This window comes from Lissotriton vulgaris, chromosome 10 (genome assembly GCF_964263255.1).
Source record: "Lissotriton vulgaris chromosome 10, aLisVul1.2, whole genome shotgun sequence".
Classification (NCBI taxonomy): domain Eukaryota; kingdom Metazoa; phylum Chordata; class Amphibia; order Caudata; family Salamandridae; genus Lissotriton; species Lissotriton vulgaris.
Genome location: NC_141698.1, coordinates 6,491,395 through 6,508,612, shown reverse-complemented (window position 1 = coordinate 6,508,612; position 17,218 = coordinate 6,491,395). Strand labels below are relative to the sequence as shown.

General features: G+C 49.1%; 1 protein-coding gene across 1 annotated transcript in view; it reads left to right on the top strand.

The window, feature by feature from the left end:
- LOC147684297 (uncharacterized) overlaps positions 1 to 17,218 on the top strand; it is a 164,405-nt gene that overhangs the window by 87,718 nt on the left and 59,469 nt on the right. The window contains exons 10-12 of the mRNA XM_086942304.1: positions 8,939 to 9,137; positions 9,397 to 9,418; positions 9,710 to 9,729. Coding sequence (XP_086798430.1) covers positions 8,939 to 9,137; positions 9,397 to 9,418; positions 9,710 to 9,729 — 241 coding nt within the window. The remainder of the gene's footprint in view (positions 1 to 8,938; positions 9,138 to 9,396; positions 9,419 to 9,709; positions 9,730 to 17,218) is intronic.

Here is a 17,218-nt window from a genome sequence, read left to right as displayed (position 1 = left end):
GGTAAGCCTAGGCTGAAGGCTACCCACAGCTGAAGGTAAGCCTAGGCTGAAGGCTAACCACAGCTGAAGGTAAGCCTAGGCTGAAGGCTGCCCACAGCTGAAGGTAAGCCTAGGCTGAAGGCTACCCACAGCTGAAGGTAAGCCTAGGCTGAAGGCTACCCACAGCTGAAGGTAAGCCTAGGCTGAAGGCTACCCACAGCTGAAGGTAAGCCTAGGCTGAAGACTGCCTACAGCTGAAGGTAAGCCTAGGCTGAAGGCTACCCACAGCTGAAGGTAAGCCTAGGCTGAAGGCTGCCCACAGCTGAAGGTAAGCCTAGGCTGAAGGCTACCCACAGCTGAAGGTAAGCCTAGGCTGAAGGCTACCCACAGCTGAAGGTAAGCCTAGGCTGAAGCCTACCCACAGCTGACCCATACCTTGGCTGAAGGCTAACCACAGCTGAAGGTAAGCCTAGGCTGAAGGCTGCCCACAGCTGAAGGTAAGCCTAGGCTGAAGACTGCCCATAGCTAAAGGTAAGCCTAGGCTGAAGGCTGCCCACAGCTGAAGGTAAGCCTAGGCTGAAGGCTACCCACAGCTGAAGGTAAGCCTAGGCTGAAGACTGCCCACAGCTGAAGGTAAGCCTAGGCTGAAGGCTACCCACAGCTGAAGGTAAGCCTAGGCTGAAGGCTAACCACAGCTGAAGGTAAGCCTAGGCTGAAGGCTGCCCACAGCTGAAGGTAAGCCTAGGCTGAAGACTGCCTACAGCTGAAGGTAAGCCTAGGCTGAAGGCTACCCACAGCTGAAGGTAAGCCTAGGCTGAAGGCTAACCACAGCTGAAGGTAAGCCTAGGCTGAAGGCTGCCCACAGCTGAAGGTAAGCCTAGGCTGAAGGCTACCCACAGCTGAAGGTAAGCCTAGGCTGAAGGCTACCCACAGCTGAAGGTAAGCCTAGGCTGAAGGCTACCCACAGCTGAAGGTAAGCCTAGGCTGAAGACTGCCTACAGCTGAAGGTAAGCCTAGGCTGAAGACTGCCTACAGCTGAAGGTAAGCCTAGGCTGAAGGCTACCCACAGCTGAAGGTAAGCCTAGGCTGAAGGCTGCCCACAGCTGAAGGTAAGCCTAGGCTGAAGGCTACCCACAGCTGAAGGTAAGCCTAGGCTGAAGGCTACCCACAGCTGAAGGTAAGCCTAGGCTGAAGGCTACCCACAGCTGAAGGTAAGCCTAGGCTGAAGGCTACCCACAGCTGAAGGTAAGCCTAGGCTGAAGGCTACCCACAGCTGAAGGTAAGCCTAGGCTGAAGGCTACCCACAGCTAAACAGCACCTTGGCTGAAGGTTAACTGTAAGCCTTGGCTGAGGCTAACCAGAGCTGAGCATACGCCCTTGGCTGAAGTCTAACCACAGCTGAATCGTGCGCTTTTGCTAAATGCTTTCTACATCTGAACTGAACACCTTAACTGAAGGCTACCCATGATCCAGCGGCGTACCGACAACAACAGATACTCCACTACCATATACTCACCTGGGCCCATAAACACACACACACCTGGTAACAACCGCTGGAGTCTAAGTTTATGATTTCTACAATACTTAAGATTATTTATTTTATACTCCTAACTAACTTTGACTCTGGAAAGTTTTAAGTCTTTATTTGAATTTTAAGCGCATAAGAACCATCTTAAATACACAGCGACGTCCCCGTCACTCTTCGAAGAGAAAATTCAAGTAATTTATCAAACAAATACTTTGGACTCACGCAATGATCAATGTTCAGAAAGGGAGAGGACAGAGAGAAAAGAACATCTGCAAATAGCGTGAAAATATAGTTACCAAGAATGGTGTGAAGACCAACCCCCTGGCCAAAGGGCTGGTAAGGTTCCCCCGGGATAGATCAGGCAACAAAGACTTCAGAACAGGATGACCTCTGTAGAATACCGACAGTTGCGTTGCACCCCTCTCTGACACTCTTTTCTTCCTCTTGATTCTTCCGTGATCTTCTGTCTAACCCAATAAAATTAGGAAAGGAAGTTCTGCATTCGGTTTCTTCATCAGCATCTCACAGCATCTCTCCCAGCAGCATCTGGACTCTCCGAATCTCTCTAACTAACTAAAGCGATCTCAATTATACCTTTCAGACTACATGTTCCACCCATTAATGTTTCAATATCGTAAAAATACTAAATCTGATTGGTTATGCAAAGGGGAAGATCATCACACCATGCTTACATGTTATTAAATTCAGTTAAACCATTGTTTACAAACCCATCTCCTTAATTTGTATTAAAAAATGTATTCCCCTCCACTACATATATCCAATTTGAAACATTAATGGCACTGCGATGAAGGTAACATCTCATTGCTAAACTCTGCACCATCCGTTCCCAGGGTGGGACACACAGCATCCATTCGACCTCTCAAGTCATCGTTCCGGGTTCACTTTCAGTGGTCAAGCACAGTAGTCACGTGGCTCAGCTTACTTCAGTCATACATGAGAGGCCCAAATAGGCACTAGTGATGAAGTCAGAAAGACAGATGTTACTTTAAAAAATAAATGGTTTCACTGTATACCACCCACCTCTACTCTATCCCAGTTCATTTATTAGACTTATCTCCGCATTAGCTTTAGTAAACAACACTCGATTTAGATCAAGCAAGCAGATGCCAAGCACACAAGTCTTATGGCTCAAACTTAGTGCCTTTTGCTAATGCGCAAGAATTTCCCTCCAAGTGATAGCTCGTCATACTACGCAGAAGCAGTTGACACATGCGCAGTAAAGATTTCTTGTTTAAAGCAGTTCTAGTCCTTCGTTTATGTCATTATCGTTAGTAAACACATAAGCAAGCTTCACTAACCCGCGTATTCGTGTGGTGCGCATTAGTTTTACACAAAACAATTTTAATAACTTGTTAGTGAGTTAAATGAGCGGATTTGCTTCCGAACAAGTCTCTTTTCTACGAGTTCTTGCTCCATCACCCACAGCTGAACCGTTCGTCTTGGCTGAAGGTTAAGCACAACTGAACCATCCACCTTGGTGGAAGGATAACCACAGCTGAACCAATACGCCTAGGCTGAAGGCTAGCCACAGCTGAACCATACACCTTGACTGAAGGCAAACCACAGCTGAACATTCGCCTAGGCTGAAGGCTAGCCACAGCTGAACTATTTGCCTTGGCGGAAGGTTATTCACAGCTGAAATGAACACCTTGGCTGAAGGTTACCTCCAGCTGAACCATCCATCTTGGCTGAAGGCTAACCAGAGCTGAGCGTACACCTTGGTTGAAGGCTATCCACAGCTGAACTGTACACCTTGGCGGACGGCTAACCACAGCTGAGCGTACGTGTTGGCTGAAGGATAAGCACAGCTGAACCATATGCCTTGGATGAAATCTACCCGCATTTGAAATGAACACCTTGGCTGATGGATAACTACAGCTGAACCGTACATCTTGGTTGCAGGATTACCACAGCTGAACGTACAACTTGGCTGAAGGCTAACCACAGCTGAACCGTACAACTTGGCTGAAGGCTAACCAAAGCTGAACCGTACACCTTGGCTGAAGACTAACCACAGCTGAACCGTACAACTTGGCTGAAGACTAACCAAAGCTGAACGTATGCCTGGACTTAAGGCTAACCACAGCTGAACTGTACAACTTGGCTGAAGACTAACCAAAGCTGAACGTATGCCTAGACTTAAGTATAACCACAGCGGAACTGTCCCCCTTGATTGAAGGCTAATCACAGCTGAACCGTACGCCTTGGCTGAAGCTAACCAGAGCTTAATGTATTCCTAGGCTGAAGGCTAGCCACAGTTGAGCATTCGCCTTGGCTGAAGCTAACCCCAGCCGAACCGTACATCCTGGCTGAAGGCTAACCACAGCTGAACAGCACCTTGGCTGAAGGTTAACCGTACACCTTGGCTGAAGGATAACCACAGCTGAACCGTACACCTTGATTGAAGCCTAACCACAGCTGAACGTACGTCTTTGCTGAAAGTTAACCATGCATCCTGGCTGAAGGCTAACCATACCTTATGTATACAGAATGACTGAGGGATGGGCATACCTTAATTGTACTCAAGGCCAAGAACAGGTTAAATATACATCATAGGAAATTGGTTCACATGTGACTGACACTGCCCCAACACTACTGGCACATGACTGGATATTTTCATATTAATCAATTTGGTGTGCCACAGGCACCCCTATGAGAGGAATGCCTAGACTCACACAGCACCATGGAGGTCACTGAATGCCCGCTTCCAAGAAAAGGCGTCTTAGACCATGCCATGAAGCATACATCAAACAAAGGAGAGTTAATAGACAGGGTTTCTGCCGTAATTACATGCCAACGGCCCCCAAATGATGGCACACAGGATTTACCAACTTAAGTGGACCTTATGCCTCAAGCCTGTTCCTTCCTCAATTAGAGAGGCTAAGCATGCACAGGCAGCACAGCAAATAAATGACGGACGGAGTGCTGACAATGCAAACATTCTCCCTCAGTCAAAAGATCTGGGTTACATCCATCGTTCTTTAGCTCACTACGCCACCCCAGTTTGGTCCCAGCTATATGTAAATCAGTCTTGACCATGTGCCCCATGGGAACAGTCCGAACTGCCAGGCCATGTCCTCCCTGGACCTCTGGATTCAAGCTAGCCTGGCTGATGAAGGGTGATGCCCTGAAACCGGTCCCAGGATGCTTGTTTCCGGTCCAGGATAGACCTGGCCTGGCAGTTCAGGTTAGACTGTTCCCATGAGGCACAGGGTCAAGGCTGATTTGCATATGGCTGGGTCCAAAATGGGGTGGTGTGGTGAGCAAAAGAATGATGGATTTAACCTAGATCCTTGTGACTGGGAGTGAATGCTTGCATTGTCCAGCATTCCTTCCATCAATTGTTTCTTTTGCATAAACCATGCACAGGCAGCACAGAAGACCGGATCAGACAAATTCCTCCCAGGATAGACGTGGTTTGGACACAAAAACGTGCTTGCTGATGTCTTTGAAAATCCTGGAAATAAGTAAATGACATTATTGTATTTTATCTCCCTTGTTCACATGCTCCACCCTCTCTTAGTAACCTTTCTGAGGGTGTTTGTATTTTATCCCCTCGTTCCGATGCTCCACCCCCCTCTTGAAATCTTTTCCTGAGGATGTTTGTATTTTATCTCCCTTGTTCACATGCTCCACCCCCTTTCAGTAACCTTTCCCTGAAGACGTTGTATTTTATCCCCCCGTTCAGATGCCTTACCCCCTCTTTGTAACCTTTTCCTGAGGATGTTTGTATTTTATCCCCTGTTGCACCACCCCCTCTCAGTAACCTTTCCCTGAAGGCTCACCACCAGGGCATAGCTCCATCAGATCCCAGAGGAACCTCAGGTGTGGCTCCTGTTCAGGTCAGTGGTATGCACCTCCACCAGGTATCTCGGGGAGGCTCAACCATGGACCAGGACAGAGAGGAGTCATCTGCCCACAAGTCTGCACACCCCTTCCCCTTCCGTCAGACATTCATTTTGTCTTGTCAATGGACACAGAACTTTCTTGAACCCATGATGTAGCAACAACAGCTTGAAGCCTAGGATTAAAAGCAGCTAACTGTGGCCAGGGAGAAAGAGTTGATAGTTACCTTGTTTGCAAGTTCCAGTGCCATTTCATCTGGAGCCCACCTCACAGGCTTTGCAAGCTAGTTGTATCTCTACCTGCTGTAGGAGACTAATCCACTCTCTGTGGGTGACTACTCCACCCGCATTCAAGCATTGCAGCCATAATAAAAACAGAGACCCATACTCTCCAGAGCGGACAGAGATCAGAGAAGACATACCCCTCATACCAGCAAAGGGGTCTCAGGATTTTAGTACGGCTCATTAATTCAGCACGGTCTGCCAGGGCATGAAGCTCTTCGCAGAACCTTCTTGGGAAGACCAGTGTCCCTCACTGGTGGGAAGACAGTGACATTCAAGACTGTTTTCCCCTGAGAACCCTGTTCTATCCTGTAGGCAGTAGGCAGACATCAGTTCACTCAATGGTGGAAGTAAATGTGTTATATTGGCAGAAAGGAAAAGTTGCAAAGACTGACACTGAAGATGGTTTTCCACCGGCCCTCTCCTTCCACCTCCTGATAGGGGCGGGCCATGAATGTTGCGATTGTTCATGGAGTTTTGACCGCTGTACGTTATGCTTGTAACGGGAAATTCCGGCAAAACATTGGCACCTGCCTCGTGTCAGAGTTTTTTCTCGCACGCAGATCGCCAAATAGTAAGTTGGCGATCGAGAGTGAGAATCGGTGTTCCCTAGCACGATACTCAGGTGCTAGTACGGCACCTGGCAAGAATCTCTCGACGTGGGCAGTCGCGACCCTTCATGGTGAGAAAGCTGCTGCTTGAGTGGAAAATCTACTGGAGCAAACAAGCAGCATCTCCCGGCATGCAGCATGGCGAGGCTTGCTCTGATTTTAAAGTGCGAAACAAGCTCCCGGCGCCAAAAACCAGCACGAGCAGCGCGACGTATCACTTCTGCGCACTCGCACAATCTTTCAGAATTTTCATGTAACTGCAGAATTCCGCAGAGTGAAACTCCGCAAGTTCTGCACCCTAAAGGCAGACATTGGTCACCACTGGTGGAGGGGACGACAGAGGCGACTGTTGGAAATGACCAGCATTCGCGCGGTATTCCTTCCGGTTTTTACCTTCTTTTCCTGAACCCGTTTTTTCCAGCGGTAGGATTCTGTGCATTTTACTCCCCCTAAGTAGTAAAGTGGTTGTGCTGTGCTCTCTAAACATGTTAGAATAGGCATAACCCTAGCTGGCATCTTTAATTTACTTGTCCATTGTATATGGTACCACTGATGCCCAGGGCCTGTAAATTAAGGGCTTATATTGAGCTACAGCAATCACCGTGCCACCCTCCAAAGTAGCGTAAAGTTCTGTGAAACATATCTCCAGGTCTGCCTCTGCAGCCTGGGGGTGCAATTTGAAACTGCAATTCAAACTAACCTCTTGCCAGACATTAACTTTCCTTGTTTATAATTATAAGTGTCCCTTAAGGTAGGGCCCAAAGGGCAGGGTGCATAATATTTAAAAAGAGGGGGCATGTATATTTAATGTTTTACACGTCCTGGTAGTGAAACACCTCCACTGTTGTTTTTTTCACTGTGGAATGGATGGCTCAGCCACAGGAAAACAGTAGGTGCAGCAGAACAACTTAAAGTGCTTAATTTCAATTTGAGAAGAGCAAGAACATGGTACAAGGACTCATTTTTTTAGAATTATAAATCCAAGTTAATGGTCAAGTCAGTTTTCTGTGACTACTTTGGAAATTACACTTTTAGAAAGTTGTCTTTTTACAGTCTAAAACCAAAAGTCTTTCCTGCCTGTATTCAGCTGTCACCTGACCCCGATGGCTGTCCTGTGGTGAGATTTGTATTGCTCCCAGACAGTGGACAAAGGTCCCAGTGTGTGGGGGGCTCCGCCCTTGACAGGAAGGCCTGAGGCCTGTGTCCAGCCGCTTCCTGAGCTGCAAAGGATGCCTACCATGTCACTGGCATGTGAAGCTCACACAGATGCAGGTTGCCACCTAACCCAGTGGGAGGAGAAGAACAAATCAGAACTGCTTTAGGGGTGGCTGGCCTCAGGCTGGCACTAGGCATAGAAATGGACCCACAGGTCTCTCCTCAGAGCACTCCTGGGCCTGTGAAGAATCAGAAGGATTGACTTTCTGTTCGAAAAACCTGAAAGACGGCTGGACATGCTTACCTTGATCCAACATAATGGTCAAGTTGGTTTCACATGACTATTTTGAAAAATACACTATTAGAAAGTTGTCATTTTCTGGACAAAAACCAGAAGACTTTCCTGCCAGTATTCAGTGAAGTGACGCCTAGGATCAGTCAGCTGACCTGTTGGAGCTATAGGCACAAATCCAGCTGCCACAGGCCTCTTTCTCTGCAACTACGCAGCTGACTGCTTTCAACTGGACCTCCCCTGGACCGTATTACTGGCCTCTCCATTAATCTCAAATGTTGCCTCCCAAGTACGGGACTCTTGGCTGGTGTTAAATTGTTCTCCTGTCTGCAAATGGCAAGAAGTGGGACTTAGAAACTTTTGGCCAACTTTTTGCCTGGAGAACTGACAGACTCTGTGAGGCTGCAGCAGTCGACTCGCCGGTCGGCCACAGCTTGTTGGTTTGCCACCTGAAGGAAATATGACTTCCAGAAAAGCTTCTACGTCCGAAACTTCAAGGGCATCATCGAGATTGACGCCAAGCAGTATCCGATCGACATGGAGGCCTTCCCGAGCACATCGGACTTTGCCCGCACAGAGCGTCTCTGCTGTCGTCGAGCTCCATGATGGATCCAGTTTGCCCCACCGACCACCACTTTTTCTCCATAAAAGTTTGTAAGTCCAAAGGCAAACTTTCCACAAGGATGATCCTGGTCCCTGCATCCGCCTGGCAATCCGCCTCGGTCAGCCTTAAGCTTTGACTTTGACCTGGTCTAGCGTGACCAGATAACTGCGGTTCGTGCTTCGTGCTTTTTGGTGCTATTTGTAATTCAACCTTTAAAAAAATCATCTCTCTGGTTTTACTTATTTGGTTTTTGTTGTCGTTTTATTTATTAAAATATTCCCTATTTTCTAAGCTGGTTTGGGATTTTTCTTGTGTGGTGTTTTTCACTTTATTTTGGGCGCTGCATAAATACTTTACACATTGCTTCTAAGCTAAGCCTGAAAGGTTTGCGCCAAGAGACCAGAGGGCTAAGCACAGGTTTATAAGGTGACTTAAGTAGTTCACTCACCCTCAACAAATGCTCCAATCTATGACAGTGACCATGGCTGACACTGACGGTTATTCTTATCCTGCACCTCCTTTAGGAATGCACGGAGTCCCTCATTAGTGAGGTGAGATGGAGTGCCCATGACTGCCACTGAAGACTGTTTTCCACTGACGCTCTCCTTCCACCCCCTCTAGGCAGACATCGGGTCACCGCTGGTGTGTGAAGACCCCTCCAGCAAGTCCTGGCTGCAGATTGGCATCCTGAGTGACTTCGACGTGAACTGCCGGAAGCCGCTCGTGTTCATGAAGGTCTCACACTATATGAGCTGGGTGGCGAGAACCACCCGAGAGGCGGGCAAGCCCTACAACCCACCGAATGCTCCCTGGATCAACCGCCTCTCCCAGCCTCTTCCCAAGGAGTGGGACCAGCCCAAAGGTAGGGCTGCTGGATGAGTCACGCGGTGCATGCAGAGGTTGGTTCATGAGTGGTACATGAGTGGTTAGTCCCTTTGGTGACTAATAACTATGGGGATAACACCTCTGATAGCAAAAGGGTGTGTAGCTAACTTATCTGAAGGCCAACATGTCTGTAGGTAGAAACACTACTGGCAGAGCGTGGGTTTGTGAGGGGGCGGCACTCAGTCCAGCTAGAGATGACCACAGGATTAGGTTGAAGTGAATAATCAGCTTTCAAATGTTGAGCGTTCTTGAGAGAATGGAATGTTTGCCGTGTGTACAGCTAAAGATTCACATGTTGTGAACATTCCAACTGTCTAGTGTTGGGCTCAAAACATTACAACTTGTTTTGTTTCTTTCAAAGAAGGAGTTTTGGTTTGGTAGAGACTTGTAATAACCTTCCCCCAAACTCACCATGCATCAGGACACAGATTCCCCCTCAGATTATGTTTTTCCTCCCGGAGGGTAAGTGTCTGTGCAGAACATTGCAAGAGCTGGATACTGGTAAAGGAACAACGCACTACTAGTAAGTGGAAAAGGTGACTGAAGTGAACTGGACAGCTGTTTGTCTGCTCCATGCAGCAGGTTGTTGGGGTCCTTGAGAATCTACAACACTACAAGGTAAACAATGATAGTTACAAGTAAGTAACACTTTCTGTTTGCATTACATGCTACTGTAGGCCATCAGGTGTGTACAGGCAAAAAGCCGTCTCCAGATCCCAGAAGTGGAAGACGTCTGGAACAAGGTTTTAAATACAGTTTGTCTGACTTGTGCCTCTTGACGGGAAGGATCACCGAAACAATAGTGTTTGAGCTGCCTTACATACGCGTCTTATGCAGATATGCCCTGGAACGCCATTGTTGCGTCTTTCTTGCAAGTGGAATGCGCTCGCAGCACAGCATGCAGTGCGCGCTTACTTTAAATCCGGTTATATCCTATGGGATTTATATTACCGCGGACGGGATATCCGTCCCTGTTGTGACAGTGTAACCCGTCCACCGAGATCTAAACCAGGCCCTAATGTCTTGAAGCATCCCCTGGCAATCTCCGCCTTTGAAGTGGGTGCCCATGTGCAGTTGGGCCAATGCAATGAATAGTTTTATTTTCCTGATGGACTGAGTATACTCGGTGTAGAGACATGATGGCTCTTTGCACATCTAACGGGTGCAAAAGTGTTTCTGGTAACTACTGTGGTCAGGGTAAAAAAATAGTAACTTGATAGATTGACTGAGATGGGATGAGGAGACCACTTGGCAGCCCATGAGGATGTGCACACAGCAATATTCACTCTGTGCACCTGCAGAAAGGATTTTTCAATCAACAAAGCCTGAAGTTAATTACTTTTCAGAGAGGTGACAGCCAAACTACCTTGCAAAACGGAAATTGAAATGAACATGAATGGAGCTGCTGAAAGCGGTCTTCAGGAGCCTGGCGAGAACAATATTAAGGTCCAAGAAGGAACTGGGTTCAGGCTAGGAGGGATGACTCTTTTCAGCCCTTCCATAAAGGCCTTAATGACACAAATGATGAAGATAGACTGGTCGGATCCATCTGCAGCTATTGTTGCTGGGTGTGCCTGTTTGAAAGAGCAAGCGAGCCCTGCTTTTTGTAACTGCACCGGTAGCAGCCAACGCCTACATTTCGAGTTGGTTGGAATGAACCATTCTGGCCAGCGTCTACCCATCTGATACAAGGGATTGCGATTCATTCGGCCCAACAATAGTGAAGGACGTACGGATCCAGGCATACCTAGGAAAACTCTGGATTTTCTGTCATTCTACAGAAACAATATGCCCAAATCCAGACGTTAACCTCCTGCTTGGAAATGTGGTAAATGTGTGTTTTTTTCCCTTAGTCATGAGGTTTCAGTTGATGGGGATAGTGGGGTGGAGGATGTGATTCAACCTCTGCTGGGAGAGCTCTTTCTGATCCCCATGCTGCCGCTTGCGGGCAGATGGGAGCCAGGCCCAGCAGCTGCCTGCATGTCCTGCAGCTCTGCACGATGCCCGGTGTCTTCAGCCTGGAGTGATTGGGCCCAGAGTTTGTGGATCTGATAGTCCAACGTTCAGAGACACTTGTAGTTGTGGGGAGCACTATCTCAGCGGCATACTGCTCCGGGACACTTGTAATGGGGGCCAGTGTGTTGTACTGTAACCTCTGACTGTAAATTGCTATTAGGCCACAAAGCCTTCCATTTAGGTGCAGGACATGCGCATGGAATAGATTTTATAGATTCTTTAAGAGATAGAATGTATTCTTCAGGAAGATGCAAAGAGCTGAACTCTCAGGGGCCAAATCACAAGGTTGAATGACTTGAGACTCGGATTCAGCAAGTGACTTGGTTGCTGACTGTGCATGTCTGGATGCGGCTGCCTTAGCAAGCAGCTTCTCGCGTGCATGAAAGGACATCTTTACTGCTGACGAGCCCATGGTGGTGCGATGACACGGAGTGCCAATGGCGCCTAAAGCCGTTTGTCCAGTTCGTAAGGAATCAATGGCCTTGGGGGCAAATTACCCTGACTAACTCATCCGAGGGGCATTGCCCGGGGGCACCTGGTGCAGGCGGCTGGAGGGGAAGTGTAGGCGCTGTCTATTTGAGTGGGCGATGATCACATCTACGAATGGGCTTCCCCGGCCATGAAATTAGAGGTTGAGAACCTGGAAGTTGAGCTGCCATTTGTGAGTCTTTAGATGCCGTTTGCTGAAGAGATTAGCAAAGCCGTCGTCCACCCGGGGAGACTGTGTTTAGCTCCGCAGTGCCCTGCTGTGGAGAGTGGTTTGAATCCTCTTAGAGCTAACAAATAACGGTACTACCTTCACCTACAACACATGTGCGTCAGACACTCCTGCGCGGGCCATTGACTCTGATGGTGACTGGGATCACACGAGGACCTCAGTCTGTGGGGGAGTCTCTGCGTTGATGGTCACCTGTAGCTGTGGGTGAAGAGACTATCCTCCCAATAACAGATGTTCCATGTTCACCCTTGTAGTTTGTGCTGAACTCTGGGCTGTCCAACAATAGGTCCTTCCAGTCACCAGAAACTCTTGAGCACTGTCTGGCAAGACACTCCTGAAGGGGGCACAAATGCAACCTTGTGTTTGGGACTAAGGTTTCGTCCATTGTGGAAATTAGGAAGTACATCCTTGGCCTGACTGATGCCTTAGCAAGGTCTCCACTTGGCTTTGAGAAGTAGTGTTTGCAGCTCTTGCAACAAGAAGATCGGGTGGTCCTTGCATGGTGGTACATTTTATGGAGTGGTTTGAAAAACGTAGTCCATCGTGGACGTCGCCCATTGACCCACGATTACAGCCTCCCACTGGGGGAGGTGTACCCTCACTCTGCCCCCAAAAGGTGTTGGGTGGTCGAAGGGTAATATGGTGGAGGTCATTGTTGGCAGAGGTGCCTCTTCCCTGAGCACCTCTGCCTTTCAGCAGTCGTTATCGCTGCTTGTGTCCTGAGAGGGTAGCTGCGGTTAGTACGGCTCCTTGGATTTCCTCTGACTTTGGTGCTCAGCAGGTTTGCGTCCACTGAAAAGGCAACTTCTATTGTTGGACCGGAGAGACATTCATGGCTTTCGCCATACATGTGTCTTTTTTAAAATCTTTTCCAGCATCACATCCACTTGCAGTCCAAACAAGTGTTGACCATCAGAAGATAAGCCCTGAGACGCTGCAGAAACGCCTGGCTGGAATCCTGAAATCCTGAGCCAGGTGTGACGTCGAGAGGATGCTGGTGTTCCTATGCCAGGAGGCCAAGGCCACTGTCCAAGTCGCACCAGATGCTGGCACAGATGATGAGTTTTACCTCCTGCACAATCCCCTGTGCCACCTTTCTCCGTAGATCAGGGCGGTGTTCCGGCAGCTCTTCACAATGACACCTGCAGTAGTGTGACAATATTGCCATGGACAGTACGCCGTCACTGCTCCCGCACTGACCACCTTCCAGCGGTGTCTGTTTCCTGGCTGTGATCACCACTAGCGTATCTGGGGGCCCCTGTCCTCAAATTAAGAATGGGCTCCTGGGGTGCAGGTGTGAGGTTTGGCATGACCAGCCTCATTCACTGGGTTCTTGCAGTTCTCCACTGAGCACTTCAGCCTGGCCTTTATCAAGCGCAAGCCCTGGCTGCTTCCTTTGACTTTGGAGAGTGTTTCCAGAAGACACTCCTCCTCCTCTTCCACCTGTGGTGGGACTTTGTGCTGCGGCGCAGCGCTCACTCTGACTGTGTGCTCCGCAGAAGTTTTCAGAGCACGGTCTTGGGATGAGCTGAGATACACCTTCAGGTGTGATGCGTTGCACTTTATTAAATAGATATGACATAACACACAGCATTCACTTCTAATCTGTGGTCGTGCCAGGGTTGGCCCTCTTGTCCGTTACCCTTGGAGCATCATACGGGGCAGAGGGTCTTCAGAGGGGCCCCAGCAGACGTCCCAAGAGCCTGGTGACGCCGGCCGTAGGGCTCTGGGTGGAAGTGCGTTCATAGTGTATACCTGCTCTTCTAGGAGCTACGGAAAGCCATGCTTTTTTCGGGAAACGGCCTCTGCAAGCTCGAGCTGATGGTTTTTGTGGATGAGCTGAGAAATGTGAGGGAGACAGGTGATGATTTTGCCAGAGTTTGGTTCAGCGTTTGACTGTTATCTGGTGCCTGACTGAGATATTACTCAGTGGCAGCTGGCAATACAAAAATATGGGGGACCCCGTGCACCCAACTCATCACAAAGATGCACCCGCCCAGTGCTGCACTCCCGGCGATGGTGATGCGGCATCCACGAGCAGGAAGGGAAGGACTTCCCTTGCTGCCCCGTGGAACGTGACTCCTGACCAATCCTGGAGCTGCTCTCAGCATGAAAGCAGCCCCAGGATTGGTGGGAGCAGGCTAACCAAGCGCTCATTTTAAGGCTGGGGGCCTGTGCCAGCAAAACTGCAGGGTGTACAGTGCGCATGTCGTGCTGGCCATTGGTAGCCAGCCGACCAACCCGACATGCACATTCATGAAAGTGCCAGCAGTAATCCTGCAATAGCGGGATTCAGCCCCACCCCCACTGACTCACGCTCATGCTGTAAACAGCGCAAGCTTGTGGCAAAATAAAATTGGGTTATTATGCCATTTTATTGATCAGTTTGCCTGCTGTGCTTGGAGCAGGTGGGGCAACACTCCTCCGTCATTTAGTAGGAGCCGCCCCTGATGTTATTTCAACATCACTGTTTTCCTTTTGTGTCCTACGTCAGGAGCTTGAATTCACAGAGGGCGTCAAGGACTTTGCTAGCTTCAAAGTAAACGTTGGTTCTGAAGGTGGTCCCACAAGGGCCATGGCGATGGAAAATCGATGGCAGATCCTTCTTCCCCTCACAGCACTATAGCCAGCTTAGCCACCCCCAAACAACTCCAAAGAACTGCCTCATTGTTAAGTGTTATGGGTGTAACTTCAGGGTGTCTCAGACCTACCAAGAATTGAAGTATCCTCAGTGTCGAGGATGCCTTTCGACATCAAGAAGTCTCGACCGCAGTGGGTGAAGCCAATGCTAAACTTACAAGTGAGGTGGTCCCTTAGGCAAGCTTGACTCTACTCCTGAGGCTGATCGTTTCCATGAAGCTGAGGGTCCTTTCTAGGCTGACCTTCGAGGCTGGCTTTGAGGTCTTGGGTGTCCTCGTGTGTGTGGGGACCGTGTCCCTGGCCACAACAGTGGGTGACGCCTGTGTCTGATCGTTGCCATGAACCTGAGGGTCCTTTCTAGGCTGATCTTCGAGGCTGGCTTTGAGGGTCTGGGTGTCGTCATGTGTGTGGGGACCGGGTCGTCTGAGGCCAGAGGTGCTGTGAACAGTCCTCAACAATGGAGCCGTCATTCCTAGGTGTAGCCCTAGTGCAGGTTTTGTTGGGATGCCGGAGATCCTGGGTAGCCGCAGTCAGAGTCCGCAGGTGGCACAGACATTAAGTTCTGCTCTCGTTTGGCTTCTGAGATACCAGACTGCCTCCTAGATTGTTGCCCGACTTGAAGCTTTCAGCACCCTCAGTAACCACGCCAGAAGGGTACTCCTTGGAGTCCCGGTGCATGGCATCGCCGTGCGCCCACCTTCTGTTCCTTCAGCGCCATCTTCGTGCAGTGAAACCGGCCCTTTGATTGTGGTCACTCAGGAGACAGAGGCAGCAGACCCTATGCTGGACAGACCAGAGGACTATGCCAACCATCCCTCCTAACAAGTCACTCTTTTAAGACCTGGCCTGACACTTCAGCGCAATCCCAAAGCAGCCGACAGAGGAAAGGTGTCTCGATACCACTGCGGAGGTTCAGTCTGCCAGTCATTTGGCATCGAAGTTCAATGCTTGAGGCGCAGGTGTGACCGTAGCACTCACAATAGATTTGAACCTGATGGTTCACAATACAATCCGGAGTGGAGTCTGTGTGCATTGTGGATTTCAGAAGAGGTCTCCCTTGTTGCCTCGAGATAGAAACCCTTCCTTAGAAGAAAACAACTTGTAATGTTCAGAGCCCAGGACTGGTTGGCAAGAATGTGCACAGCGTGTGATCTACAGCATCACGTGTTGCAAACATAACAACGCAGGAAGTGACATTACACAAGCTTTTATATCATTGACAAAATGGGGCTTGAAATCTTTGAGCTGATAAAATGATGATGTAAAATGCATAGAAACACAGCAAAACGTCAGTGAAGTAGCTTCCTGTCTTGAATAAGTACTACACCAGCGCCTCCTTGCAACGGAAGTGCTCTACAGGAGGGATTCTCTGCAGCGAGACTCCTCTGCAGGATTCCCAGGGCTTCCTCTATTTCTGGACACTAACGTGACCTACATTGTCTCAGGGTGGAGAAACGCATCAGGTTCAAAGCCCTGAGCTCTGTGTTTAAAATCAAGGCAGGCCCTGCACCTCAGTACCTTCCAGCGGTAAACATCCTTTACCACAAAGTTTTTACCACGCGGTACCTTTACCACGCGGCCGTTACAACGCAAGTCGTTACCACGACTTGCGCTGGAGGGCGCTAAAGGATTAAAAATAGTAAATTTACTATCCCAACACCTTCCCTAGGGTCCACGGGGACTGGTGTTAGAATAGTAAATTATACTATTTGAAATCCGCGCCCCCAACGCTAGTCGTGGTAACGACTTGCGTTGTAAGGGATGCGTGGTAAAGGGATGCGTTGTGACGGTACGCGTTGTACCGTCATACATCCCCTTCCAGCTCTTGTCCGCCCCTATGTTCCCTCCCATCACCTACGGTCCGAAACCAAGGGCAATTTTGTTGTGCCCAGGGTCAGACTCTCCAGAATGGGGGGAGATCTTTTTCCTACCTCGGTCCATCCCTCTGGAATACTCTGCCCCCTATCATCCGCAAAGAAACTGACTACACCCACTTTTGCAGAGCTCCTAAGGCCTGGCTATTTGATCAATAATTCCATCCGACTGCCTTGCGATTTCTGCTCCCTGTCCGTCATGGCGCTGGGAAACCCTTTTTGAGTGGCTATAGCGCCTTACAAATCCAATAAATAAATAAAATAAAAAATAAATCCAAAGCTCCCAGGAGTGGCACACAGTTACATTTAGAGTTCAGGTTGTAGCCCCTATCAGCAGGTGTCACATTTAGAATTTGGCAAGTGGAGGTTAAGCCGCCGGTATGGCGGTGACCTTTACTCCTGCCATACAGAGGGTTGACTTACGCCCGCCCACTCAGCAGACATCTCTCAACATTGGCATTGTTTTTGAAAATACAAAAAAACAATGTCTCCCGTGCTGTGGGGGTCATTTTGCAGTTTTTCACTACCCCTTACCACGAGGTTTCATCCGGTGGTGAAGGACAGTGAAAACTGCCCATTTGACCACCCACTCTGAATTGGAGAGGCAGTCGAATGGTCAAATCTACGACAGCTCTTACTCCATCTGGCCATCGAAGGAGTATGTCAGTGATGGAGACGGAGCAATCTTTGCCACTGACATATCTAAGGTCCGCCTGTCTGTAAATGCGGCAAGCAGACCTTCAGTTAGGAGAAGAGGGTTCTCCGTCG